The sequence below is a fragment of the Podarcis filfolensis genome (genome assembly GCF_964270895.1).
Source record: "Podarcis filfolensis genome assembly, chromosome: 11".
NCBI lineage: Eukaryota > Metazoa > Chordata > Lepidosauria > Squamata > Lacertidae > Podarcis > Podarcis filfolensis.
Window position 1 is genome coordinate 53,101,108 of NC_139613.1, and position 14,572 is coordinate 53,115,679.

General features: G+C 42.6%; 1 protein-coding gene across 6 annotated transcripts in view; it reads left to right on the plus strand.

Annotated features, from left to right (window-relative positions):
• The window catches only part of CNTNAP4 (contactin associated protein family member 4), a 281,703-nt gene that overhangs the window by 257,326 nt on the left and 9,805 nt on the right, over positions 1-14,572 (plus strand). For 5 of the 6 annotated variants that reach the window (XR_014539759.1, XM_083576533.1, XM_083576529.1 and 2 more), the window contains 4 exons: positions 1,661-1,794; positions 4,635-4,722; positions 13,167-13,388; positions 14,144-14,215. Coding sequence is in view for 5 of the 6 variants with exons in the window: in XM_083576533.1 (XP_083432659.1) it covers positions 1,661-1,794; positions 4,635-4,722; positions 13,167-13,388; positions 14,144-14,215 (516 nt within the window). In the remaining variant the exon portion in view is untranslated. The remainder of the gene's footprint in view (positions 1-1,660; positions 1,795-4,634; positions 4,723-13,166; positions 13,389-14,143; positions 14,216-14,572) is intronic. The other variant, XM_083576530.1, reaches the window with a different exon arrangement.

Here is a 14,572-nt window from a genome sequence, read left to right on the forward strand (position 1 = left end):
TTCGCTTCCATTGGTGACAACCACCTTGGGGTTTTATTTTCAAGCAAGTCTTTATATCTTATCCAAACGTTAAACAGTGCTTTTCTGACAATATGGTTTTTAAACGCTTTATGTGCTTTGACCTTATCATACCACAAATATGCATGCCACCCAAAAACATTGTTAAAGCCTTCTAGATCCAGCACGTCCCTTTACCTTTACCTTTACCTTTAGGAAGACCTGTATGTTAATGATAACCCGATGGCTGAACAGATGTTTCTGGGTGCCAGTGGCATGTGGTCAGTGGGCTAGGGAGACTTGGCTAAATGTTCCTGGTAAATTACAGAAGCTTCAGCCCAGCTTAGGGAGGGAGGTGTGATGCTCCAAAAGGGTCCAAGAGCCTTTCCACCACCTTCCCAAAGCCCACAGGCTTTGAGAAGGGGGCAGGAGGGCTACAGCATCCTGTCAGAGGCCTGGCAACTCCTCCCGAAAGCTGGGAAGCTTCTGCCTGGCTTAGGGATGGAGGCATAATGCTCAAACATGCACAACATGACCCTTGCAAGCTGGCACCTCTGGCCTTAACTGTTCCCCTGCGAAAAGTTTCAGGGCACACCACTGCTGGATGCTAACCCATGCACCCTGATGCCATTCAGGGCACATTTCCAAGTCATCATTCTGGGTTCTTTCCAAGGCTTTCTGAAAGGAGATGCTGGAATTGAGCCTCACATCTTCTGCACGCAAAGCATGCTCTCGGTCATGCAACTGAGGCCCTTCTTGTATTTTGAGTTATATTTGTAATTTATTTATGCATTACATTTATCATCTACCTTTCTTCCAATAAGCTCTAGATCAGCCTTTCTCAACCTGTGGGTCCCCAGATGTTGCTGAACTACAACTCCCATCACCCCTAGCTAGCAAGACCAGAGCTCAGGGATGATGGAGTTGTAGTCCAACAACATCTGGGGACCCACAGGTTGAGAACTGCTGCTCTAGATGGTGCACATGGTATTTCCCCTCCCCATTTTATTCTCACAGCAAGCCTGTGAAATACGAATAGGCAGAGAAACAGTGACCGGCCCAAAAATATCCGATGAGCTTCATCACTGAGTGGGTTTTGATACTGGGTGTCCCAGCTCATAGTCTGACATGCTACCCACTACATAACACTGCTAGCTTTTCCTATGGAGAGAACAAAGCAGTGGTTGATAGATTGTGGCCTTATGATTTTCCCTGTAGACTGCTTTTTTGAGAGTAGGACAGCCCAATTTTTAAAAACTATGCTGCAGCTCTGGGCTTTTACACTGTGTTATGGATTGTATTCATTTTCATGAACACTCTGGATAATTATGGGTTGTATCCACCTAACATAATCAGAGTTTAAATGACTAAAGCCAAGTTAGTTATGTCCATTTATTTCAATAGGCCTACTCTAAGTAGAACTAACATGACAGAGTTAAACATGAAGGGTAATTTCCATATTTTCTATCTTCTGTGTCTCCTTCTTATTTAAAATATTCCTTGGGTAAGTAAATAAAATATTCTACCACCATCATTTTTCAGATGCATTTATGTAAACTGGAAACCAGGTATTTTGGATATACCCCAGTCATGAACATTGAAAACTAGGCGTTTTGTATATACCAGTCATGAAACTAAAATATCATTTCCCCAATTCCTTCAGGAAGTTTACAGATCAGGTACAAGCTGGATAGCCATCAAGCTCCTGACATCTTCAGCATCAATTTCAAAAGCATGGCCGATGGGCAGCTTCACCGTGTGAAGATTAACAGAGAGGAAGAAAAGCTATTTGTGGAGGTAATGCAAAAAAATGAAAAGAAAATAAAGATTGTCATCAAAGAGGACGAGCCCCAAAGCAAAATAAAATAAATAAATACAATATAGCATGTGGCCGTTGTATGTGTGTGTTGAGTGCTTATGTCGAGTGCCTCAGGAAATAAAGCAAAACATAGCAGACTCTTGCTGGGCAGAGGGAACCTTGGCAAAGTGATGTCTTTGATGTTTATCTTTCCCCGTTTAAAAAAAGGTCAAAGTCTCATTCACAGAGTATTGGCACAAAAATAACAAAATCCTGATTCATGTCATCTTTCCAACTAATGACTATAGCAGGCTAAGATTGATAATTTATGTAGAACAGCAGGAAGCACAGAAGAACTGCAAGGTGTTTTTTTACCCCTATCAAACATTGCAATTTTAAAGGCTTAATGAAAAAAGGGAAGAACCTTGCTGGGTGGTAGCGTTTTTTGTGGCTTTTCTCTTCTTTTACCTAACAGTGTTTCCCGAACATCTTCTAACCGAGGCCCCCAATTCTCCTGTAATTAACAATGGAGGCACATTTATGTATTCTGTTTATATTCCGCCCTTTATCAATCCTATTGATCACTCCGTCTGGCTACATCTTCACATACTATAAAAGCTGTACAGTATTTTCTTTATATATATAAAAAACCTAAGCTGATAAAATACAGCTCACCTGACCCTAGAGTTGCATTGCTGCTATGTGACAGAAGTTAGAGGAGTGAGGTACAGTGAGGCTGACATGGTTCAAACACACTGGCACAGCCAATCCAACCTCTCTGCTGCTTTGCATCTTCCCCTCTTCATCGCAGTTTAAAAAAGGGAAAATGCCCCTGGCATGATATAATGTTGCTGTGAAGAACAGCGCATTTTATACAGTGGTACCTCTGGTTATAGGGACGCAGGTGGCGCTGTGGGTTAAACCACAGAGCCTAGGACTTGCCGATCAGAAGGTCGGTGGTTCGAATCCCTGCGACGGGGTGAGCTCCCATTGCTCGGTCCCTGCTCCTGCCAACCTAGCAGTTCGAAAGCACGTCAAAGTGCAAGTAGATAAATAGGTACCGCTCCGGCGGGAAGGTAAAGGGCGTTTCCGTGCGCTGCTCTGGTTCGCCAGAAGCGGCTTAGTCATGCTGGCCACATGACCCAGAACCTTTACCTTTACCTTTACCTCTGGTTATGAACACTTCTGGTTATGAACGCTTCAGGTTACGAGCTCCGCTAACACGGAAGTAGCTGCTCCTGGTTGCAAACACTGCCCCAGGATGCAAACAGAAATCATATGCCAGAGGTGCGCACATAGTGGCAGGCCCCATTAGCGAAAGCGCGCCACAGTATAAGAACGGTTTCAGCTTAAGAACGGACCTCCAGAACGAATTAAGTTCATAACCAGAGTTACCACTGTACTGTCTTTTATTTTCATAGGGCATGGATGTTCATGGGGAAGAGTCTGCATATTTTGTTCACCAAGGGGGGGAAATCATTTAGAAAACCACGACTGCAACCTTCTGTTGATTAATCAGTTATATTAATTGTTTAGAAATCTTTGACCAAAAGGCATCCTAGTGTTAATTAGGCAACAGAATTCAGTCCTTTAAATCCTTTTTAAAAAAGTGTTTGTGTTGTTGTTTATCTGGAGTTTTGTTGTGTCGGTGCATTTCCTTGCATCATCGTTTTTCTTCAGGGAAATTGGATGGTATCTTGGGTCAAATACATGGCTTGACATCTCAATCTCTGATCCAACTTTTGCCTTGCACTCAGTTTCTTGGCCAAGTCTTGTTTTGTGATTATCCCACGGTCGCCATGTTGTCATTAGACATAATCAACGGTAGGCATTTTGTGGCAATACGTGAAAAACAGTTTCCCAAATTTTGAAATTTGCCCATGGACCCCAAAATGTTACTAATAAATTCATATTTATTGTGTGTGAGAGAGAAGCTTTGACTTCTCCCAAATACTGCTTAAAAATTCCAGCCTCAGTTAGACCAGAGATTGGGTTGAGCAGGAAGAATGCATGTCTGCAAAGCAGCCTATTGTGTGAAATAGGCTTTTCACTTTTCTTTTTTAGAGCTGTCGTTAGTATACATTTTATGAAATCTATTGTAAAAGAAAATATAAATCAGTTCTGTCTGTTTTTCAAAATGTATTATGACCCAAGACTTCTAGTTACTTCTGTGGAATATGCACTTCTACGGGGATTAATGAAAAAGTTACTTGGAAAATGTATTTATTCCTACCTCATTACACAGTTTCTAAGAGGACTGGAAGATTAGCTTGCATAAATCATATCTGAATGTGGTTGCATTGAACAGAACCTATTGTAGAAATGTCGCAATCAAAAAATATATTGGGCTAAGAGCTGTGGAGCACAGATATGTGCTGTCATCAGCATTTGAAGGCAAGCAATTTATATAATAACACAGGGACTTTCATAGCATCATAGTTAATTATTTCAAATTTAAAAGTTCATTCTCAGATAAGTAAGAGCTTTTATGTTTGGTAGGTAAGACATTTTTGTCCTTTCATGAGGCTCGTCAATTATACTGTACTTACAGATGAATAGATAAGAACTACCCAAATGGATATTAAAAGAGCTGTTTATAAGTTGTCATTGCTTAAACAATATCTTGGCCATAATAGCACAGTTTAAAAAAAAATCAAAGAGAGGTCTATACAAAGTGGTTTACCTAACTGTTCCCTGTGTTTTAATAAATTTCATATTGCTTTAGTGTCATTCACTTAAGTTAATTGTATCATTGACAATTATTTCTTTTTCCTCCTCCTTACCATTTCAACTGTCCTGCATCCAACTACTTTTTGCATCTCACTGAATAATATTGAAGATTGACCACAATGAAAGGATGAAATTCTTTCTTTCTTCGGATACACAATTCAATGCAATCAAATCGCTCACACTTGGCAAGATCCTAGGTAAGTACAGTGCAGTAGATTTTCCCTAAAAAAATAATATCTCTCTCTCTCTCTCTCTCTCTCACACACACACACACACTAATGCTAATCTTGTTGAGAAACATTTCTTTCTCACATTTGATTAGGCAGAGAGTGACAATCAAGGTAGAAGCTTCATTCTTGTCAAAGTGCATACATGTAATCGCTGGTAAGTGCTCCTAGAAAGATGTGCACGTGGATTCCATTAAAAATAATTTCATACTTATATTTTCCATTTTTGCAATCAGGCATAATGAAACATGGCATTCTCTGTGCAGTCTAACAAAGAAAAGGCTAAATCACACTTACGTTATAGGCAAAAGAAAATGAGTTAATTGCTCAAGCTGCAAAATGACATTCCTTTTGAATGATGCACCTTTGCAAATCATATCACAGAAGTTCTGTTTTCGAATATATGGAAGGAGATCAAGTGATGCAACTTGTGGTATAGCATGGCCTCCCAGAATACACAAAACACATCATTCTGCTATTTTATTTCAGGAGGAATGATCAGGACTCCTCAGGGGGTAGTGGTTTGAGAGATGGATTTAGGTGGAAGAGGCTTGGGTTTTATAGAGTGTAAATATGATAAAATATTATAGAATAGCTTGTCCTAAATATTTGCCTGTACATGAATACAGCTTGTAACTTTGTAATCTTTTATTTAGCTTTCAAAGCTCTTCTGAGAAGCAAGCAAACCATTCAGTGGTTCAAAACGCCAGCCTGTAAAAATGTCCAGTGGTACAAAACTGCTGTAATGAATCTTTCAAAAAAGAATTGATGGAATTACAAATGTAGAATGTTGATTATGTGATGCAGTACATTTAAAGTGAGTTTTCTTACAACAAACCCATTCTTTCCTTGTGACTCCAAAAGACTGGGGTGTGTGTGCATGGAGTCGAAACCAGTGTGGTGTAGTGGTTAAGAGCGGTAGATTCGTAATCTGGTGAACCGGGTTCGCTTCTCCGCTCCTCCACATGCAGCTGCTGGGTGACCTTGGGCTAGTCACACTTCTTTGAAGTCTCGCAGCCCCACTCACCCCACAGAGTGTTTGCTGTGGGGGAGGAAGAGAAAGGAGAATGTTAGCCACTTTGAAACTCCTTCGGGTAGTGATAAAGCAGGATATCAAATCCAAACTCTTCTTCTTCTTCTTCTTCAGCTCAGGACACAAGGGCATTGAGACAGAGTGCAGGAAATGGTGAAAAAACCAAACGTTCACTCCTACCAGCTTAGTTCCCAGTTTGCCTGTCCCTGGTCGCACTGTCCCTGGTCGCACTGTAGAAATAGCTTATTGTGCAAGGGCAGAGTGCGAATTTCCCCCTATCAATTGCCTTGAGGGCAGGGTTGACCATTTCTGCTGGAGGAATGCCAATAGATGGGAGAGGGAATCCTGTAAGAGCGGACAATTCTATGCAGGCAAATAAGTTACAAGCACACACTAGGGGTTAAAGGCACCAAGGTGGTGAGTGCAGATTCCCCATTCCTAGATACTTTGAATTCAACGAGCCTCTTTTAGCAACATAAGAGGTGTGGCGAGATGGGGCAGAATCAGTCAGCAGATCGCTTCTAACTCAGATTGTAGTGCTTGTGCAATTAATAGGCACAGCTCAGACATCAGTTCTGCATCCTATATGACGGGCATTGGCTTGTCCACAGGAGGTGAATTGACAAGGTTTTGTGGTAATGTATCAGCTTCATAGGGACGCGGGTGGCACTGTGGGTTAAATCACAGAGCCTAGGACTTGCCGATCAGAAGGTTGGCAGTTCGAATCCCTGTGACGGGGTGAGCTCCCGTTGCTTGGTCCTTGCTCCTGCCCACCTAGCAGTTTGAAAGCATGTCAAAGTGCAAGTAGATAAATAGGTACCATTTTGGCGGGAAGGTAAAAGGTGTTTCCGTGTGCTGCTCTGGTTCGCCAGAAGCAGCTTAGTCATGCTGGCCACATGACCTGGTAGCTGTCTGTGGACAAACGCCCACTCCCTCGGCCTGAAAGCGAGATGAGCGCCACAAGCCCAGAGTCAGTCATGACTGGACCTAATGGTCAGGGGTCCCTTTACCTTTACCTATGAGCTTCATCCTTCTCAGAGATAGATCATGCTCATTGTTATTTTGGGCAGGAGCTCTGAAAGATGCTTCCGCTTTAGGCAGATTTCCTGTACAGTTTGAGTAATCACTACCTATCTCCTTGTTGTAATAAGCATTATGTTGTGACCCTCATTGTACCAGTCACAAGTCCACTAACCTTAAATGGTCAGGCAGCATTGTGGCCTGGTCACGACCCCATGTCAGTGATCAAGAGGCTAGCTAGGGACGACTCCAGGCCTGTCTGCAGATTGGCCAATGGCAGGCTGGCCTGGGTACGGGGATTCCCCAGGGGGCAGAACCAGCCAGCCAATGAGCATCACTTTGGTCCGCCCGGGAGAATAAATTGTGGCTGATGCCGCACTCCTCCTCGGTTTTCCTTCAGAACCCTCATAGCAGTTATCACAGCTTTGCAAGGTTAGGCACTGGGTAAGCCTTAGTCTTGCCTCTGCCTACCCCTCCTTGGTTAAGGGTATCCTGTTAAAGGGATCAGTGGGGAATTGCTTCTGTCCAATGCCCAGATGGGGAAAGGCCATAGGACTCTTCCAGCAGGGACCCCTCGGGGGGGGAGTAACACTATTTTATGTAGGTTGTAGGGACCCCATTGTGTGGTTTTCCCTTAGATACACTCCCAGCAGATGGGCTGGAGTTAAATAAATGGCTTCACCCAATGGCTATGCCAAAACTTCACATCCGTAACCAATAAAGTTGGCCTATTTGAACCCCAAAACTGTATATGTTGTTGTCTGGTCTGGTTATTTCCTTACATAGGGAGTGACTGTGTCACAGGGCCTTGGTACACAAGTGTCTTTCCTCTTTATTCTGGTTGTGGGTGCAAATGCTAAGCATTGATAAATAGTACATCTGTATTTTCTCTGAAATACTCTTCCTGCTGGATAACTGTGTAGCACACCCCATTGACCTTTCAGTGCTAGAAATCAACAATGCTCTATGTCTGAAAGTTGCACAATTTTCTTGTGTTAATTTTGAGTGAGAAATTACGCTTAGTATAATTTAATTGGAACTCTGCAGAAACGGCACCTCTTGTGATCCAAATATGAAGTTATTAAAAGCTGGACTCATACTTGTAGAAATAAAAATGGGAAAGAGAACCTTTCATGGAAGATTTTCTTTTCTAATTTGAATCACATTTTCTGTCTGGAAACTAATGTGTGGAGGCATAGAAAACATGCATGCTGTGTACATTTTTGTAAGCACATTAATTTACAGCCAATTAACATTTTCGTCCTTGGTGGCAAAAATTAATATAGCGCCACTACTAGATGGATGTTACCTTCCACAAGCAATGTACATAGAAATTTCAGGAAAACTGAAAAGGGCAGGCAACCAAAATGAGGTTGTATTCAGGCAATACTTTATTCTGTTTTCCTAGCATTTCCTTACCCAGTAATTTCTACATTTTATGTGATCTTTCACATGACTTAAAAGCCACTTCTGGAAATACATCAGAATCTAGTGGAAGTTTAGCATTCATTTCCATGTTTATTGCTTCCAGGGGAAAAATGCTTTTGCAACAACATTAAGCCAGAAAACCTTGGGAGTTTTGTGCTGTAATTTCCCCAGTATTTTCATGGATTGTGCCATGTGATGAAATTCGGGATGGTATTCCAGCATACAGTTCCTTTCTGCTGTTTTGATTGGTGAATCATGGGGAAACAGAATCACAGATGGGCACAAAGCATGGTGACATGTTCAGTGATGTCCATTGTTGTTCTGTATGTCCCCACTGATGTGAGTGAAACTTAGCATAACAGGGTGGTATAACACTGGAAAAGCCTCAGTTCCACCGTGGAGTGTAAAAGAAACATTAGAAGCTGGGAGAGAAGCACTAGTATTATAACCAAGGAAAACAAACAGCAATCTCCATGTCTGAATGTAAAAGCATGGTTTATAGAAATTTCTAAAATCCAGTCCATGAATCCGAAGGAAAGCATTCTAACAGAAGTTTCATAATTATGCTATTTTGTTTAGAGTTCTGTTACGTGCTCTGAATGTTCTACCCATTTTCTCTTTAATTTTGAGGATAAATGTGTGAGACAAAAATGGAAATAGGTTCAATGTTAAAGTATGTAAGTGAGGTAATTGTGTCTTCATTTTCTGAACAATCTCAAAATACAAGAGAGCTAAAGACAGCTCACAGAACAAGGATAAGTTCAGAAACAAGTACACCTACGAACAAAATTTGATATTTTTATGCAACATCTTATTTTTTATGCAGCATTTAAAAAATGCATACTGGACATGTCCAAGTGACCTGTTTATTGAGCATTCATCCCAATTTGTTTGCAAAGAGATGTGACAGCTTTGGCTATTTAATGAGCACTCTGATAGATTCACTTTCCCGTGTTCTTCCTCATTGCTTACCTTATTCAAAAAGACTTCTTTTGGGGAAGCACCTTTGTTCTGAATGGCTCTGCTGGTTAGCATAACATTTGGGGAGAAGGATGCAGGAAAAGGCAGCCTTAAAATACTCAGGCGTCAAGTCAATCAGAGCATTAAAAGCATGCGCCACCACCTTCCATTGTGCCCAGAAACAGGCTGTCCCCAAGCAAAGCTACTCAAGGATTGGTCCCTGCAGCCAGTTGAAGTTAACAATCTAGCTGTTTCATTGTGTGGACAGACAGAGTCCCCCAAACCATGGGTGCCCCTCCCCATGTGGAATAATGACTCAAGACAACGTTCTATGGGATTAAATTGGCCACAACTTTATTATATTTCAGATGTGGGTAGACCTTGGCTCAGGCTTTGGGCGTTTATCCCTCCCAGTCCCCCACCGGGGATCTGGGGAACATCAGGGTTATCCAGAGTGGGGGGGGGATGGGCTGGCTCTGGAGAACATATGTTCAAGCAGAGAGAGCCCGCCCCCGTTACGCCGCCGTCGCAGGGGAGAGCAATGACAACCTCTAGGCATACGGCCAAAGCCTCCCCCTCAAAACCCCTTTAACGGGGAACCCTGGTATCGCCGCCACAAAGAGGAAGGGGGCGTGTGTCACCGCTGCATGCCCCCCCCCCCATTCAGGAAGATAGACTAAAGGATTCCACCCAAGGCCTGATACCGCCAAAGTTGTGACATTTTGCTACGGGAAAGGCAAAAGCTGCCAATGCAGGAGAAATCCTTTCCGGCCCTTCAACAGCGACCTTGACGTAGCAGCGCCTGCATACCTGTGGAGAAAAGGTTAACCTGCAAAATAAGTCTTAGCTGAGGGTGGGAAGGGTGGGAGAAGCTCTGGAGCCAACTGAAGATTCCCAGGTAAGATCCTCCCTCTATGGTGTGGGCAGGTAGTCCCTCCCCTACCTGGCCTGGTCTCCTTGTCAACGCTTCCCCAGGCGGGATTGGACAACTGACTGAGGTGGGCGGAGGCCTCCAGGTATCCCACCTGGGGGAAGGCGAAGCCAAGCCTGTGCTAATGGAGCCACACAGGGTCCAGGGGCTGCACGCAACCACACAAAGGGCGCCCCCCGTTTAATGTGGGGAGCGGTCATTGTGAAGTTTCTGATCAGCTCCATTGCAGTTAGTCATACATTATGCTGGACCAGGAGGTCTCTAGAGCTGGCAGTCCTTGGTCAAGCAAAACCAGGGATTACCAGTGAGACAGCCTCCTTAGGTGATGGATACATAGGATTGCCACCCACCCTGTATAATATGGAATCGTCCCGTGTTTCATTGCAAAATGTTATGTCCTGTATTGATTCAATACATGACACAGTTTGTCTTGTATTTCTGCTCCCCCTGCCCCTCCACCATGCTCTAGGCTAAGTTAGGGGTCTTCTCCAAATCCATGTATGTGAAAGGGTGTGAGAAAGCCATTTCACTTCCCAGGGAAACGAAGTTACGGGCTGGTCGTGAGCTCATCCCAAGTGCATGGATGGGGCATGGCTAGCCCCCGCGTAATAGGGAGTCCCCGGCCGTGTCACCCTTAGTCCAACCAATCCGGTCGACCAAGGGGCGTGGCTTGATCCATTTAAGCAGCCTGCAGCTAGGGACTTGCCCCTTTTTTCCTGGGGTGACCCTGGGGGAGATCCTAGTTGATGTGCATCAGCAGGGCTCCCTTTACTGGTGGTTAACCCTTCTGAGACTTCCTGCAGGCCGGCAGGCAGGAGTCAGATATAGTCAGTTCTGTTCCAGTGCCTAAGCCAATACCACTCACTTTCTGTAGCTAATAAAGTTGTGGCCTCTTTTAGCCCATTAACCTAAAATACTGGTGTCAAGTGTCTTTATTCCAACAAAGGGGGAGAGTTCTGGGCCTTGCCACGCAAGGGTCATGTATTTAAGCTCTGGGTAGCAAAGCACAGAGAGATTTACAAATTCATGTCTATGTGTGTGCGCATGTGATGAATTTCAGAGAAGCCCCCTCTTAAGCTGCAATAAATTGTAACGGATTGCTTTGAAGTCATCTCAGCATTGGGTGGGGAAAAAATGCCCCTCCCCCACCTCGTCCTGTCCTGTATTTTGTCAGAACAAAGGTGGCAAGCCTAATACTGAGGGACAGAGAGCAGACAGAACTGTGTGTCCAGTTACCTGCCATGGAGCCCCAAAGCTAGCCAACCAGTATTGACATAAGAGTCAAGGCCAGTCTGGTCATCTTTTCTATAAAGAATGGAGAAAGGGACTGTATTGTCCTTCTCTTCAGGGAGCAAAATATATTGAACACACTGGGATCCAGTTGACTGCAGCTTCCAGCAGGACTGGGCTCTGTAAATGTTAAATATCCCAATAATATAATACAGGCTTAAGTGAGAGCTTCATTGTAGCAAGCTTTTTAGGCACAAACATTTGAGACTATAAATGAAATGTCATGATCGGTATAGTGATCTCCAGCTAATTAATGAAGAAACTACATCACCTATGCTGCGCCTGTGAACTAATTAATGGAAGTAGTATTGTAACTTGACATCACCCATGTGGTAGAATCTTTGACTGCTGTTCTGAAGTGTACCATTTGTTTTTGTAAGTAGCTCACATGTCTGCAATATTATGCAAGGCGGTTTTTTGTTTTTAGAATCATGCAGTGACTGTGTGATAAAGACATTAGGCTGACATTTTGCCATAACCTAATCTCCACTTGGCATGTTAAAATTGAGCTCTGCATGCCATTATCTTGCAGATAGGAACAAATTAGCATACAGGTGTTTACTAAAATAATAGCAGCGATTACCATCACCAGAAAGGCTTAGGTTCAAAAATATTCTGTAAGATTTGCAAGACTTGATGTAGTGATAGGTTTACACAATGTGAAATAGATCTGACTTCACAGAATAGATGTTTCTCATTATCTTGCAAGGAAATGTGTCTTCAGCCAGGCTTGTCTCTCATGTTATGAATATTATATGCCTCATATTTTGTGAATTAGAGTAAATTTTGCCACATGACTTCCTTACAGTTCAAAATAAAACAGAGCTGAAATTTCTCAGATAATGTTTTGAGAAAAATTCTGAGATGTGTCTGAGATGGCCACCTCGCAGAACTTTCTCAGCCTATTCCCCAATATTTTTGTGGTGTGGCAATATGGAGGACACAAAATGGTGACTAGCTTGCCACACTTACAGCAGCAGGGATAGCCTTAGGAGGAAAGGAATGAACTGTGAAACTGCCATTGTGAATAGTAACTCCTCACCCAAGAAACTTTTGAAGTCCTCCTCCCTCTAGTCCCCAATTTTTCTTCCAAAAACGGGACAGAGAACTTTGAGAGTCCATTTGTGCAAAACTGTGGTTCAAATTGGAGATAAAGTATCTTGAATTAGAATCCCCCCCAACACATAATTTCTTAAGTAAGTAAAGCATGATATTGGTAAGGAATACATGTGACAAAATTAAAAAAAAACAACATATAGCTTAAGCAATACTAGTAAAATATTTGTTGTATGTGAAACACTCTCTTAAGACATCAGAATTTGACTGATAGCTTTTATACAGAATGATGTATGGTGGTTTACATATTCATGATTAGGATTATTTTCCATTAATGTTTGAAGTTTATGGAGAATGAATATAAATATATGCAATAATTAAAACATCTGAATTGAGTTTTACAGTTTGGGCTTTGAATGTGCTATAGCTAATTAAAAAAATATATTTATTGGCAGACTAGTAACTGCCATTCATATTCTCTCTCTCTTTCTCACACATGCACACATGCGCACACACATATATAATGAATATATTCTCATTAAAAGCAGTCCAAAAATGGGGAGATGGCAAATTTGCATATGTTGCCAATGTGCATAGAGGCTCAGAGGAATACAGGTTAATTATTCAATTATTCTTCTGTCTCTTTGTTTTGTACATTTGCACTATGATTAATTTCCTTCTGTTTCTTTTGATTAGCAGAGAATAGTGATGTAGACCCGGACACCATGAAGGCAAACTCTCAGGGGTTCGTTGGATGTCTCTCTTCAGTGCAATTCAACCATATCGCTCCCCTGAAGGCTGCGCTGCACCATTCCAGCTCGGCTCCAGTCACTGTGAAAGGACATTTCACCCAGTCCAACTGCGGCACTTTAGCAGGAGCTGACTCAACATCAAGTGAAACAACTCATTCATTTGCAGGTAGCAAGCATATGGCTCTCATTTGTTCTACACCCTGAAACAGAATACAAAACAAAGGTTCAGAGTTTCAGTAAGAGAAACTCGAGAGCCAGTGTGGTGTAGTGGTTAAGAGCGGTAGACTCGTAATCTGGTGAACCGGGTTCGTGTCTCCGCTCCTCCACATGCAGCTGCTGGGTGACCTTGGGCCAGTCACACTTCTTTGAAGTCTCTCAGCCCCACTCACCTCACAGAGTGTTTGTTGTGGGGGAGGAAGGAAAAAGGAGATTGTTAGCCGCTTTGAGACTCCTGAAGGGGAGTGAAAGGCGGGATATCAAATCCAAACTACTACTACTACTACTACTCTTCTTCTTCTTCTTCTTCTTCTTCTTCTTCTTCTTCTTCTTCTTCTTCTTCTTCTTCTTCTTCTTCTTCTTCTTCAGTATTAGGTTGCCTAGCAGCAAACCTAAAGGATAGGGTCCAAAGGTACTGGGTTCTTTCCCCCCCACCCTCTCAACCTATGTCTTTCCCTCTAAGTGTTTGTTTTTTTATTTTTTGTATGTGCAGTTAAATTATACACAGTGAATTAAAAGCAACAACAACACCCCCCCAAACACCCTTGTTCTTAGCAGCCTTGCATATATACTATTGTGTACCCGTTTTGTATAGCTGTATGTCGTTGCATACAGTATGTAGGCTGTAGCTGTGTATATGGATATATTGAAAACTCTCCTCTCTCTGCTTGCCTCTGTTATTTTCCCTTTTTGTTTCTGCTACAGATCATTCGGGACCAATAGATGAGGGAGAACCTTTAGCTAATGCAATAAGGAGTGACTCTGCAATTATTGGAGGTAATAGGGACCGTAATAGGCCAGCTGGTGCCATTTTTAAATACCTTTGGTTCTTTCAGTAATAATGCAAAGTGAACAGGTGCCAAACCAACTGCAACTCCAACCATGTTTTAGGGCATTCACAAGTCTGAAAACACACAAATGAACATGTTCCAGGAAGTCATTGTTGGTTATACAGTAGCTCCTGAGTGTATGGTTATTATGTGTTTCCAGTGCCCTTCAAATTTAACAGAGCAGATTTGGTCAACTTGTGGTCGAAGTGTGGATCTCATCTTCGCTATTGGTTGGAAAAGTCTGAGTAAGTTTTATGTCCTCTGCAGCATCCTTTGTCATTTCTGTAGCAAAGTGTATGAAGTG